The sequence below is a fragment of the Monodelphis domestica genome, chromosome 8, assembly GCF_027887165.1.
Source record: "Monodelphis domestica isolate mMonDom1 chromosome 8, mMonDom1.pri, whole genome shotgun sequence".
NCBI classification, from domain to species: Eukaryota; Metazoa; Chordata; class Mammalia; order Didelphimorphia; family Didelphidae; genus Monodelphis; species Monodelphis domestica.
Window position 1 is genome coordinate 186445342 of NC_077234.1, and position 15251 is coordinate 186460592.

Sequence of the window (15251 nt, forward strand, 5' to 3'; positions counted from 1 at the left end):
CCAAACCAATCTCCTAACTCCTTCCTAGCCAAATAGCAGAGGTACAATGGTGTGTGTAACTCTTATTGGACTTCTTCCTCTCCCAGGAAAACAACAATAAGGCAGGAACACCTATCTCTTAGTCAGAGGCTAAGACTCTAAAAGAAGGAGATATACAAAGTTGCACAAAAGGCCAATTGAAGAAGAGATCTTAAATGTAAAATAAAGTGAATTTCCTCAGAGAGCATGGATAGAAGACTAAGTCTGGAGTCAGGAAGACGCGAAGTCAAGTTTTGGCTCTAACACACAGAATATGACCACGAACAAGCCACTTAAATGCCCAGTGTCCCAAGAGAGATGAAGGGAAATAGCCACCGAACCATGGCAGAAAGGAATTATCTAAGGCAATAGGGCTATTTAATTCGGAATCCCTGAGCCTTCCCATTCAGTTAAGTGCTCTGTTGCTGATAGTCTCGTTCTACCAGATGGCTGTCCAAACTTAAGAGGAAGCTAAGTTTTAGCTAGAGGATCTCTGACTTCATTATTACAGATTGACTACCAATATATACGAGGCAGTCAATAAGTATTTATTAAGTGTCTGTGATGGACAAAGGACAGTCCTTTCCCTCAAAGTAATGGCAGAAGAAGAATAGGAGCTTCCTATGCTCATAAAACTGAGGCTGCATTTTTTTTAAATGAGGGTCCATAGGAATCAAAGAAAGTGCCTATTGTATAATAATAACCTCTCCTAGAAAATGGATATGAAGAGGGCTTGTGGGTAGGGGCATAGAGATATCAATGTTCAGGTCAGTAGTATCAGAGAAATTCTCAACACTAGTTGGTAGGGTCCCTTTGATAATTACTTCTGACAGAGGTAGCAGGGGATGAGATATTGAGTTCTAATTGAAGCACTTATGTGATATCTTTATGGTTATTCCATCCCTGTCCTCCTAGGTGCAGTGGATAGAGTGTTAGGACTAGAGTCAGGACTGGAGTTCAAATCCAGTCTTGGGCACTTAATTAGCTATGTGCCTCAGTTTCCTCAACTGTAAAATTTTCCTTGAAAGATTGTTGGGAAGATCAAATGAGTGCTTAGCATACAGTAGGCACACTGTAGAGGTTTATTCTCTTACCTTCCTTGACCCTTTGAATCCCTAGGGAAATTCAAACTGTGATGTTTCAATGTGGTTAAGATAGATGCCTGATGATAGCAGGCAATTATTACCTACTGCCTGGGATACCGGAAGCTCCGGGTCATGAACTTTGGAAGGCACAAGAAATAGTGCTGTTGATTCTCCAGGGAACCAATGAAATAAAGGCTCCAGATTCACATTAATTTATGAAACTAAATTAAGGTGATTCATCTAGGAAACACAGAAAACAAGATATTAGCTTAATTGAAGCTAATAAGACTTATTTATCAGGACAACCATCATTATTGATCAGTAAAAAGGAAACATAAATTACAAAATTGCATCATCAATATTTAGGAATTAGTAAGAGGATACATAAAGGAATGGAAGCTTTAGAACATGGCCTTGATCATTAATTTATTATGACAATCGACAGGGAACAGACACTGCTTGCTTGGAGTTAATTGCACCCTAGAATGAATGAGTAAAATTCACTTTCAAAAACAGAATTCAACTCATCTTGTCAGCTTGAGTCTATCCTGGAGGAAGGAGCAAAAATGGTATTCAGACACTCCCTTTTGTACCTCTCTGATTCATTTATTCTGTGTTTTTTATAAGGTATATCGCCTGTCATCTAACTGTGACTTGGGGTCAGGCTGAACATGAGCTGTTTTTTTTACAAATCCTTACTTTCTGTCTTAGTATCAACTCAGAGAAAGAAGGGCAAGGGCTAGGGAAGTAAGGGTAAGAGTCTTGTTCAGGATCACACAGCTGGGAAGTGGCTGTGGCCATATTTGAACCCAGGACGTTTTTCAGATCTCCAGCCAAGGTCCTTCAGGAGAGAAGTGCCAGACAGTTGGGACTTTAGAACCTTTCCCCAGATCTCCAGCCTTAGGCTCCCATGGGACTCTCAGTCACATGCTCCTGTCAATCACTCTGACCGTATGCATTACCCAGTTTGTTGCCCAACATCCTTTCCCTATTACAACAGTACACTAGAGAAAGGAAAAACCATTTCTTGTCATTAAGTCCCTACTCTATGTCTAGCAATGCGCAGAGTACATTTACAAATATTACTCATTGGACTTGGCGATCAATTCTTTGGCCATGACAATATAGAAAACAAAATAAAATCCAAAATGGCTTTCACCCCTGTGCAGCCTTCTTCCGCTTCAGCAGTGATGGTGGCATATTGATAAATATGAAGAGAAGATGCTAAGAATCACATAGTTATTTAACTGGGGGTGGCCATTAACTTAGCTGTTGGTATTTCAATGAGAGCAGTCTACCATTGCGGCAAGGCTTCAGGTTCAGTCTGTTGCGGGGCCCTTCGTCTAACGATCTACTTCAGAGGAAGAGAATCCTACCAACGTTGGCGTTCCTGTGCTATTGAATACCAGAAGTAATAGGGATGTTGTAGCTAAATGGAGAGAGCTTGCAGGTTCTTCTTGGAAAGACAAACAGCTTTGGCACAATTATATTTATTGGATGTAACAAAAAAAAAAACAACCCTATTTCATGGGTCACACCTGGTCATCTTGCTTTGAACTGCTTTTACTGTGCTTAATAAGCAAAAAACTCACCACACAGATAGTTGTAGCTGATATGTTAATATCTATGCAGAGTATGAAGAAATTCTATGAAGAATTTTATAAGATCTTACAAAATATAGCTATTCATATAGATATACAAACATAATATAGGTGTATACTATGAGATATATATATGTATATCTATGTATATATTTTTAAATCCTTACCTTCCATCTTAGAATCAATACTATGTATAGATTCCAAAATAGAAGAGTGGTAAGGGCTAGGCAATGGAGGTTAAGTGATTTGCCCAGGGTCACACAGCTAGGAATTTTCTGAAGTCAGATTTGAACACAGGACCTCTCATCTTTGGACCTGACTCAATCTACTGAGCCACCTAGCTGCCCCTATGATGTATCTATTTAAAATAAAATATTTAATCAACTTATATTTTAACACTTAATGACTTGAATGCAGAGGAGGACATGGGATAGATAAGGAAAAAAATTTTGAGAAACATGGTTCAAGTTTGAGAAATAGAAGAGGACAGAAGTTTGTATAATTCATAGAAACCAGATGAAGTAAGAAAATAATGCAAAATTACTAAGGCAATATAAATGGAAAGAATAAAAAAATTATATATTGTAACCAATCTTGGCTCCAGAAAAGAGCTGAAAAAATAAACTTTCTTCCCTTCTTTGCAGAAGTGAGATGAGTGGACTGTAGAGAAGACTGCTATGCAAATATAAAATATTACATATATTGTCAAACAATCTCATTGGTGGATAAGTTGTTTTCACTCAACTGCTCTTTTTTTCAATCTTTGTTACAAGGGGTGGTTTGATGTATAAGATAGGGAAATGGGAAATTTAAGAAATGAAGGTGATATAAAAATGAAAGATATTGATAAAAATAAGACTAAGAGAGGGGTAAGAAGTCTCATGAAGAATTTCTTCAAGAAGAGTGTCAGAAATTGAGCTCTGACTAATGTCACATACTTGTAAACTAAATTAACTTCATCCTAGTAGATGAGAAAAATTGGTTACCAATGTGAATCATTTCCATATCAGTGTATCCTTAGATCAGTAACTGGAAAAGGATATCAGGTGTCACATAGCACTTTATTTTGAACCTCTTTTATACAATATACATATATTAATGCTTCAGTGGTCATAGTCAAAGGTAAACTTTATGGTCCTCCCTCCTGTGCTCCCTCCAATCAAATATGTATGAGAAAAGGGACAGTGTGTTATCTAAACTTTAAATCTCTTGCAGCCTCTGCATCCATTAAGAACTAATAAATGTTCATGTAATAGAATTAAGGTAAATATAGCTCCTGCTTTCTAGCTGTGTGACCCTGGGTAAGTCACATAACCCTAATTGCCTAGCCCTTACTGCTCTTCTGCTTTGGAACCAATAGATAGTACTGATTATAAGATGGAAAGTAAGGCTTTTAAAAAAGATAGCCTCTGTCTTAGAGCACAGTCCATTGTATGCTACTGGTGGTGAATCCCGTCCTCTAAATGTTCATTCAACACTGTCACTTATGTGGCAAAGTCCTAATTTTTGGAATGTTGTCTCTGGGTCTTGAAAGGATTCATAAGAGTTTCTCAGAGTTCGTAAACTATGCTCTGGAGAAATCTTGCCTCAACCTATTTCTTACCATCATTGCTATGTTGTTATTTATTTTTCATGAGTAGAAATGTTACATATGGCATGGTGATTCCTGTATTTCCACTGGCAGTCTTCTAGATAAAATAGTGGGGCATTGGTGTAAAAATCATAGAAAGGAATCTCAAGAGGGCAGAAGATTCATCTCCCTGTATCTAAATCATGTTGGACCGATGGAAGAGGCAGATGTTGTTGTTGCTCTTCTCCCCCACCCCCTAGAACAGTCGACCGGGACACTGTGATCTTCTCCCTCTAATGCACTCTGCTAAGCTAGATTCTGGAGAGAGTTTAATGGTTATGGGAACAGTAGCACTCTTCCTCAGTCCCACCCTTGTCTACTTTGGCAACTTTTTCTTTAAAGTTGAGAAATGGTGTCTCAGTGGCTGGTTGGCTAAGCTAATGTTATCCATGGCAATTCTTGGACTAGATATGAAAGCAATTTTATCCAATGATGTTTATTCATTTATTTGCCCCCAGGAGCCAAGGCCTCTCAACACTGGAAGGTGCCAGTTTTATTCAAGTGGAGTAGGATTCTTATATGACGTCTACCAGACCGAGGTAAACAAAAGCACCCTGTAGTTCTTTTGCTTCATGTGCTGGTAACTTTACAAGTCTAACACATTTCCCTGTGTTCCTCCCTAAAAGAAACTGGAATATTACAATTTAGCAAGTTCCTGCTCCCTCTAACTTTTGTCATGGTGGATGATTTATTTTCTACAGTTGATTTTTTTTAGCTAGCTTAAAAAAATCAATTATATTTATTTTGGCAATACAATTATTCACATTCCTTCTCTGGTACATCGCGGTCTCCTGGAAATTCATTTGTTCAGTTCCATATGACTTTCTCTATGGGCATCATTATTATTTATTTTTTCCTGATTTTACATATTGCAATAAAGAGCTAAGTCAATAAATTTACATTGGCTTAAGATGCTCTAACAACCAACATATTGACCTTCCACCATCCAAGAATGTCAATATTCTGCATAGTGATTTTTTTTTCCATTTCCAGAGACATTAAAATGCCAGAAATAATAAAGTACATGACAAAACATTAATGCATTTCCTCTTGAAACATAAGACATTTGTGCTTGGCTTTTTGGTTCCTTTCTTTTGCTTCTTTGCTGTCTATTGCTATGTCTGTCAGTTTGAATTAACATAGGCTAGTCAACCTGCTACAAACAAAAGAGGAAGAGGGATTCATGGAAAGGAGAATGGAAAACAAATGACCCCGTGGTTTATGGGAAGCCAGATGTCCTTCTTCACAATTTGTTCTTTGGCTCTGAAGAAACCACTGGAATTGCATCAAACTTCTTGATAGAGTATTTCAGAGAATAGATGTTTTGAAACTCATGTGTATAGGGGCTTAGTTGTAGGGAGGGAAGGGGAGAATGCTAAACCGGAATCTTGTGCTTTGATGCAAAATGGCTCCCATGGGGGTCCCCCAAAGAAGGCTCATTAGCAGGGTTCCATCATTTCAAGGTCCCAAGAGTGTTCTCTTGGAATGAGGTCTTGGGATACATTTTCTTCTCCTCTTAATTGCCCTTAGAGGGTCATCCCTTCTGTGTTTACTAGAGTGGAGCATCTAGTCATATTAAAGCACACAAACTCCTTATTATAATGTGGAGAAATCTTGAGGTGCAAATTCTGTATAATAATAATAGAGACAGAGTGGCAGAACAGATACAAATCTAGACTCGCTGTTAAGAAGACCTGGCCTCAAGTCTTATTTCTGATAAACAACTGACTGTGAATCTGGGCAAGCCACTTAAGTTTTCCTGGTCTCCAGCAAACTTTTAAGGCTATGAGTTGAAGAATAGTTATTGATCTGCTGTGGTAGAATAATGCTCCCGATGCTAATGAAATCACAGGTCCAGAAAATAAATGAAAAAACAAATTACAATGCAGCAACATGGCACAGTGGATAGAGAAGCAGATATACCTGTATTCAAATATGGCCTCAGACGCTTTCTAGCTGTGTGACCCGTGGCAAGTCACTTAACCTCATTTCCTTAGTCCTTGTCCTAATGTACTAGAGCTGTTATTAGGAGAGGAAGGATGAGTTTTAAAAAACAAGCATATTTCTAAATCACTTTGGGGGTGGCTAGGTATCACAGTGGATAAAGTGCCAGACCTGGAGTCCAGAAGACTAATCTTCCTAGTTTCCAATACGGCCTCAGACATTAGTTAGCTGTATGTTCCTAGGCAAGTCACTTAACCCTGTTTGTCTCCATTTCTTCTTCTGTAAAATAAGCTAAAGAAGGAAATGGCAAACCAATCTGGGATCTTCCCCAAATGAGATCACAAAGAGTCAGACATGACTGAAATGACCCAACAGTAACAAAAATCACTTTGAGTTTCACCAAGTATTTCCTTTATAAAACAAATCTGCAGGGTTGGTATTGCAAATGTTATTCCCATTTTATAGATGAGAAAATGACTTAGAGAGGTTGGGTTGCCCACATTCACAATACAGGTAAAAATTTACATCTTTCAAACACTGATCATCCTTTCCCAGATTCTCCCTTTTTCATCCAATCAAATAAAAGTTCCTCCTAAAGCCTAGCCCATTGAATTATTCTGTCACTCATTGCTCTTTGGCCTTTATTTACTTTTTATCATTATCATTTCTTTTAGCTCCCTTGGTCTTTGGAGAAAGCAGAGTTCTTTCCTGACTCAATCCCAGGTCTCCTTCTTGGCTTCTACTTGAAAATTCCCTTTTGAAAGCTGAGTTATAATTTATTATTATTTTTATTGTTACTACTACTATTACTATTGTAACTACTACTGCTTAACCCAGTAGGTCTAAACATTTGAACCCCTTGCCAAGGAGAGAGATATGGCAGCTAAGTACAGTATCAGTTTAGGATGTAAACTCATTTGCTAAATCTTATGGAAGAAGAAGGGAAAAAACAGACATCAGATTATCGATATGGGAGTTATTTCTGGATCTGTTGTCTGGGAATAGTAGATCATCATCTTTTCAGGACGAAATAGTACTTTCAGTAGTGGATATCAATTACTCAGTACCACTCCATGTCTGGTGAGGGGTGGGGTTGGCAGGAGTTTAAGAGAGAAGAGAGATCTTAATCTTTGGATTCCCAGCTTTGAGAAAGAAGACATGTTTCCAGATTCCCTTCCGGTCTCTAAATGGAGTGAGACTCTGGGAAGAAGCCAGTATGTAGAGGGGTTAGCACTCAATCATGTCACTCTCCCTTGCTTGCTTCACTAGGGACTAAAGGAATTCCCTCTTCAATGAGATTTGGGAATCTCTCTCTTGGTTGCATTGAGATATCTTGCTCCCAATGAGAGAGCTCAGTCCATTCTCTGAATTATCTGGACTATATTCTCACCTGTCTACCTTCTCTGATTTCTATTAACTATGTATAATTTAGAACTGTCCTAATCTTACCCATTTAAATAAATCACATATGCTGATGAATGGGAACTAGATAAACAAGCAGATATGAAGAGAGAATACCATTCTTTCCTGTAAGTTTGAATTATAAAAGGCAATCACCACAATGAGGAGTTCTCTTGAGCGTAGGACCTACCTCAGCTTTCAAACATAATCCTTTTGCAAAGTAGCAAGATAGTAGTCAAGGGCAATGCCAGTTTAGGTATAAATTTATTTGAAAAAATTATGGAGAAGAATGGTAGGAGATTATGAGTAATATTGTAAAGGAGTAAGAAATGTTGAAGGAGAAAAACAAGTATGCAGAAACTTTTTGTAAAACTAAATCAAGACAGCATTTAGTATGAAACTATGGAAATATAATAAATGTGGAAATGGGGGGATCTAATATTTCTAAAAGGAATCATCTCTCCATTGATGACATTTGAAGCCACTAAATTTTGACTCTAGCATCATAAACCCCAGTTTGCTATATGAACAACTAGAAATAACATCATAGAAAACAAAGATGGAAAGAACAGTAGAACAGTACTTGAAAGTGAAGTTCAAGTTGGAGGTGGTACAATTGGTTTTTTAATTTTTTTAATTTTTTAAAAGTTTTATTTAATTAGTCAATTTAGAACATTATTCATTGGTTATAAGAATCATATTCTTTATCTCCCCTGCCTCCACCCCTTCCCAGAACCGACATGCAATTCCACTGGGTTTTACATGTGTCTTTGGTCAAAAACTTCTTTCATGTTGTTGATATTTACATTAGGATGTTCATTTGGAGTCTACATCCCCAATCATAACCCCCTCAATCCACGCAGTTGTTTTTCTTCTGTGTTTCTGCTCCCACAATTTTTCCTCTGAATGTAGATAGTGGTCTTTTTTGTAAATCCCTCTGAGTTGTTCAGGATCACTGCATTGCCACTAATGGAGAAGTCCATTACATTCGATTGCACCACAGTGTATCAGTCTCTGTGTACGATATTCTCCTGGTTCTGCTCCTCTCACTCTGTATCAGTTCCTGGAGGTCGTTACAGTTCACATGGAGTTCCCCCAGTTCATAATTCCTTTTTGCACAATAGCATTCTATCACCAATATGTGCCACAATTTATTCAGCCATTCCCCAATTGATGGGAATCCCCTTAATTTCCAATTTTTTGCCACCATGAAGAGCATAGCTATGAATATTTTTATACAAGTATTTTTCCTTATGATCTCTTTGGGGTACAAACCCAGCAGTGTTATGACTAGATCAAAGAACAGACAGTCTTTTAGCACCCTTTGGCCATAGTTCCAAATTGTGGAGGTGGTACAATTTGGAAACTGTTGAGGGATTGATTCTTAAAATATCTGAAAAATATCTGGGGGGGATGTCTGGAGGGAAACTATGTGGGGGAAAGAATTCAGATAATTGCTAAAAATTACAAACAGTATTACCATTGGAGGGGAAAACCCTCCTACAACTGAAAGTATTTTAATAACTATGAACTCCTATGGCTATTTTCTCACTTATTTTTCTTTGTTTTTGTTGTTCAGTTGTTTCAGCCCCATTTGAATCTTTGTGATTGCATTTGGGGGCTTTCTTGCAAACATACAGTAGAGATTTGACAGTTCCTTCTCCAGCTCATTTTATAGATGAGGAAACTGAGGCAAACAGTTAAGTGATTTGCCCAGGGTCACATAGCTAGTAAGTATCTGAGGCCAGATTTGAACTCAGGAAGATGAGTCTTCCTGATTCCAAGTCCAGTACTCTATCCATTGTGCCACCTGGATGTTTCCAATTGTTTGTTGACTTCTAAAAGAAATTGTCTCAGTAGAACTTTAAGGTGGAACCTTAAAGGTTCTCATCAAACAAGGTTTCAGCCACGCATATGTTAAGATCATCTTGATGATGTTCAACAACAGTGGTAATTGTTTGATGACTCTTATCATTAAGGTCAAGCAGAATATAAACAAAACATTTAATGTTTGCCAGAGATGTTTGTCACTATCATGAAGGATGTCCCTTGTAAAGACTAAATAGAATTGGAAATCCCCACAGAGTGGGAGGTTTTCCAGATGTTCCTGTTAGTGGATGACATTGTACCAATTGCTTAAAGCCTTGAAACATTACAGAGATTCTTAAATGAGATTCATGATCATTCCAAAGAGGATGGCTTAATTGCCCTAACAGGAAAGGCTGAGTAGTTGAAAAATGCCTATAGTCTAAGCTATGAAATGCAACAGTCGAGATGATCCATAGATTTGACATTTCAGAATACATAACTAGGACAGACACTGTGCAAGAACAATAAGCTGAACCCCAAATTGAATTGGAACAAGAGCAGATGTAGGGTTATCTATGGGAAATTTCATAATACACTTCTCCCAGCCACCCAACATTTCTCTAAAACAAAGTCTTTTCAAATGCTAGTGTTCTTATGGTGATTCTTATATATCTAGGAATCATGGAATTCTTTAGTCATGGGTCACACGAAAAGGGAGTTATTTCTCTTGGGCTTGTTGCACTTCCCTTCCCTTTATCTTTTACCACATAACATTGTCTCCCAAACAACAGCACACCTACAACTTAATGTTCCCAGAATAAATACCATCTTGAAAAGAGGGAAGACTCAAAGTCATAACCTCCTAGAGTTGGAAAGGGGCCTTATTAAAGATGACCTAGTTCATTGTCTTACCGCTAAGGCCTGAACTCACTTGAAAACAGATATTCTTTGTCTGAGGTCCTCATTCAGATTTCCAGGGTCCTGTGGAGGGGGGAATGGCATCTCTACACTAATCTTGGATCCCCCTTGTCATCAGAGGAATTTGGTTGGAGGTATTTAAAAACATGATTCTGAGCAGTCGGCCATAGGCTTTACCAGACCACCAAAGGGATCTATGTATGACACGATAGAATATTAAGAACCCCATTCACCCAGAATGTCAAGAAACCTTGGGATCATGCTCAAATAATTTTTCTCTTCCTTTTCCCCACAGTCAATCATTGGTCATCTTATTTAGCATGTACTAGTAACCACAAAAATCTATCACATCTGTCCCCTCTCTCTGGGTCATATTAATTGCTTCCAAACTAGCCACATTGCCTCTAATAATTTTAATAGTAATAATGATCCTGGGTGAGTCACTTAACCCCCCTTGTCTAGCCTTTACCACTCTTCTGCCTTGGAACCAATACTTAGTATCAATTCTAAGACATGTAAAAAAAATTTAAAAATAATAACTAGCACTTATGTAGCATTTAAAGGTTTATAAAGCACTTTGCAACTGTTATTTCTTTTTATGCCCACAACAACTTTGGGAGATGGGCATTATTATCTTTCCCATATGGGGAAACTGAAGCAGACAAGTTATCCGACTTTCCACGGGTTACACAGTTAGTGTCTGAGGTCTGATTTGTAGGTAGAGCCCCGCCTCCATTGTGCCACTCCCTAAGAAAAGAAAACCCTGTCCTCAAGGAATGTACAATTTACCTCAGGGCACAACACGTATGTGTACAGGTGGATGTACAGCATGGATAGAGATCATGGGGGGCAGGGTAAACAGTTTTTATCTCTCTCAGAGGAACTTTTCAAACAATCTAATTATTGCTATTTGGGTCTGTATTTGTCTCTGTGCCACTCAGCTGTCTCCCATTTCTAATTAAATTCTTTACCTATTTACTAAAATGTTTCCCAGGGAACAGATCTTATGAGATAAGATTCTACTCTAAGATTCAAGCTAAATAAAATGAGTAACAACGTGTTAATGAAATGAATAACAATACTTCTCGGTGCCTATCATCACTGTGTACTCTTGTCTAGATTCTGCTTTCTTCACCTTGCATCACTTCATATAAGTCTTCCAATACAGAATAGCTTTTCAAGGACCGCTGAAGATGGTGCCGAAAGCCTCTGAAAGATTCCCCTTAACAAGCAGAATCTTTGTAGTCGTAGGACTATAGGGACATAGATTTTAGGCTAGGAAGGGACCTAAGAGGTCCTGAAGTCTAACCCCTTCATTTTACACTATATACTCTATGGGCAACTACGTGGTAAAGTGTCTAGAGTGCTAGGTCTGGAGTCAAGAAGACTATGTTTGTGAGTTCAAACCAGCCTCAGACACTTAATAGCTATGTGATCCTGGTCAAGTCACTTAACTCTGTCTCAACTCCTCATCTGTAAAAGACCTGGGGAAGGAAATGGCAAACCACTCCAGTATCTTTGCCAAAGAAAACCCCAAATGGGATCATGAAGAGTTGGGCACAACTGAAAACAACTGAAGGGCAACAACACATGCTGTGCCTCTCTTGAAAGTGTTTTCACAATATTATTTTCTCTTCTTGTCAAATGGACTTGGAAACATAGGAAAGTTGGACTTGGGGGTGGCATTCTGTAAAGTCATGTTAGTATCAAAGGCATTCCCATTCTTTCTGCAGCTCCCATAGGCAGAAATGGTCTAGAGATAATCTACTTGTACTATATGACAATTAGTGGTCTTCGATAAATAAAAATGACAGAAGGGCCGTTAAGATGACTTATTACCTGGATGAAGCATGTAATTTGAAAGCACTTAGATCATCCCAATGTCTCTCTGCTTTCTCAAGTCTGTTTAAATGGGCTTTTTCATTGTTTTTGTCCAAGAGCTTGTCCTCCAATTTGGTCGTGGTTGTTTTTTTCCTGCCTGTTTTCTCCCAGAGAATTAGGCTTACTGTTTTCTGGATAAAAGGGAAAGGGGGAACAGCAAAGTTTTCAAGGTGGTAGAAAGAGTAAAGGAGCTAATAGGCATTTCCCTTGAAAGAAAACTTTGATATCTTTAAGTAGGTAGAAATTCCTGATGTGTGGGAAGCTGAAGGTGCTACCTTAAAAAAATTTTTTTTTAATTTATTTATTTCTTTGTCACATTGAAATTCCTAGGTATCATCTACCTTTCCACACTGTAGAAAGCAACATTTTACCAAAATATATGTGTATATATAAAATTATGTCTTACTTGTTTCTAATTTATCCATTTTTTTCGCTGGAGATAGACACAGAAAAGTCATTCTTCAAGCAATATTTCTTTGTTGAATATAATGTTCTCTTGGTTCTGTTCATTTCACTTTCCATAATTTCATGTAGGTCTTTCTATATTTCTCTAAAGTTAACATGCTCTTCATTTCCTTTGGCACAATCATATTCCACAACTTGTTTAGCCATTTCCCAAATGATGGGCATTCCCTCAGTTTCCAGTTCTTTGCCACTACACAGAGATGGATATTTCATTTTATTTTATTTTTCTTGAGAAAGTTTTATTTAATTAATTAATTTAGAATATTTTCCCATGGTTTCCCTCCCCTTCTCCAGTCCCCTCCCATATCTGATGCACAATTCCACTGGGTTTTACATGTGCCATTGATAAAGATCTATTTCCATATTATTAATGTTTGCACCAGGGTGATCATTTAGAGTCTACATCCTCAATCATATACCCACTGACCTTTGTGATCAAGCAGTTGTTTTGCTTCTGTGTTTCTGCTCTCACAGTTCTTCCTCTGAATGTGGATAGCATTTTTTCTTATAAGTCCCTCAGAATTGTGCTGTATCATTGCATTGCTACTAGTAGAAAAGTCCATTACATTTGATTGTACCACAGTGTATCAGTCTCTGTGTACAATTGGTTCTGCTCCTCTCACTCTGCATCAGTTCCTGGAGGTCATTCCAGTTCACTACTATGGATATTTTAGAATATATAAATGCTTCTCCCTTTTTCCTGATCACTTTAGGAAACAGAATTTATAGTGGTATTCCTGGGTCAGAGTACACACAGTTTTATAACTTCCTGGGCATAATTCCAGTTTACTCTCCAAAATGGTTGAATCAGTTCACAATTCCATCAATAGTGTATTAGTCTTCCCAGTTTTCCACATCCCCTCTAACATTTGTCATTTTGCCCTTTTATTGTTTTAGCAATTACTTTTTTTCTGTAGCAGAGTAGGATGTGTGACAAAGATGGAAACAGTTGACATAACTGAAATGTTTTCTTTGCTTACAGGTCACCTGTCACTCCTTGACTAGCAAATGCCAGCTAAAAGTGAAAAGTAATACATGTTATTGCTGTGACTTATACAACTGTGAGAAGTAAGTGCCCTCTCCCCATACCCCACCACCCTTCTCTCACATACACCCTCCTAGCATCTCAGGAAAGTGATTGAGGACTAGCTAAATGACTTCCACTGCTACTTGCTTCAAAAACAGTCAGATTGCATCCATCTCTGTTCTCCCTGCCTGTTTCAACCCTGCCAGGTCCTTTTTCAATATAGAATTGGTCATTCTCTGAGGAGCTGGCTGGGCAGCTTCCCTTGGTGCCACTATAGGCTTGATTCCAGGTATGGCAGATTATTGCTGTTCTCCTTGGCAGTACAATAAGCAAATAGAAAAGGCTGGGTCCTTGCAGAAGACCAGGAAGAAGCTATGCTATCTTCAGGTAGACCCCTACACACTGAGCATAGGCTCACTGAGTTCATAGGTTCTAGAATTGTAAGGGATGTTTACTGGATATCGTGGTAAGACCTCAACAGTGTAGTTGCCATCTTGTAGACCAGGAGTTTTATTTCTTCTATGGATATCCCATACATTTTCCAGATGAGTTTATAATTAAAAATGTGCAAATGAATGACCTTTCAAATTTTCCTGCTTTTACTGATGGTGTGATCTGATTTTTGAGTCATTTCAGTCATGTCTGACTCTTCACAACCTTATTTAGAGTTTTCTTGGCAAAGATGCTGGAATGGTTTGCCATTTCCTTCTCAAACTCATTTTACAAATGAAGAATTGAAGCAAGCAGGTTAAGTGATTTCTTCAGGGTCAGACAGCCAGTCACCTTGCCCAATGTGAACTTGACAAATGGTAAAACAAAAAATGACAACAACAAAACCACACTGTTCCCCCTGCCCCACAATGCTCCACTTACAAAAAGAAGGTGTGCCTTCTTTATGGAATTTTCCATATGGGGATTCCCTTTGATCAAGATAAAAGCTTATAGCTGTCTAAGCCTTGGTAGGTAAGTTCTAGTGAGTTTCCTGAAGTATATAGACATTGAGAGATTTACTCAAGCTCAGTCAACAAATAGGTGTCAGAGGTGGAGTCAAGATGGCAGGGTAGAGGCAGCAAAAGTTCAGACCTCTGAAAACCCTTCCTTAGCAATTACAAACCAAATGCTCCTAGGAGACTGAAAATCAAACCTAACAACAAGACAGAGCCAAGGAACCCTCCTGCTGTACTCAATTCAAAAGGTATGCCCCCCCTCCCAAAAGCCGGAATTCAAGAACACTCAGGTTTAAGTGGAAGGGAGAAGGATAGTCCCAGGACCCCTCACCCCACACATAGAGCGCTAAGCTTCCAGCGGCAGCAGGAACCTTTGGGTGGGCAAAGGCACTGGTCTGGAGGGAGTACCTTATGGGCAGGGCTATGCCAGGCTCAGAGTGTCAAACACAGGTGGTGGGGAAGGAAGCAGGCAGCCTGGTCAGAGTGGTGGAGACCCTCCATATTGCTCTAGCCTTCCCTGAGGTT

General features: G+C 38.6%; 1 protein-coding gene across 1 annotated transcript in view; it reads left to right on the plus strand.

Annotated features, from left to right (window-relative positions):
* The window catches only part of TMEM255B (transmembrane protein 255B), a 150971-nt gene that overhangs the window by 112388 nt on the left and 23332 nt on the right, over positions 1-15251 (plus strand). Inside the window, exons 5-6 of the mRNA XM_007501236.3 lie at positions 4793-4873; positions 13735-13820. Of these exons, the coding sequence (XP_007501298.1) occupies positions 4793-4873; positions 13735-13820 (167 nt within the window). The remainder of the gene's footprint in view (positions 1-4792; positions 4874-13734; positions 13821-15251) is intronic.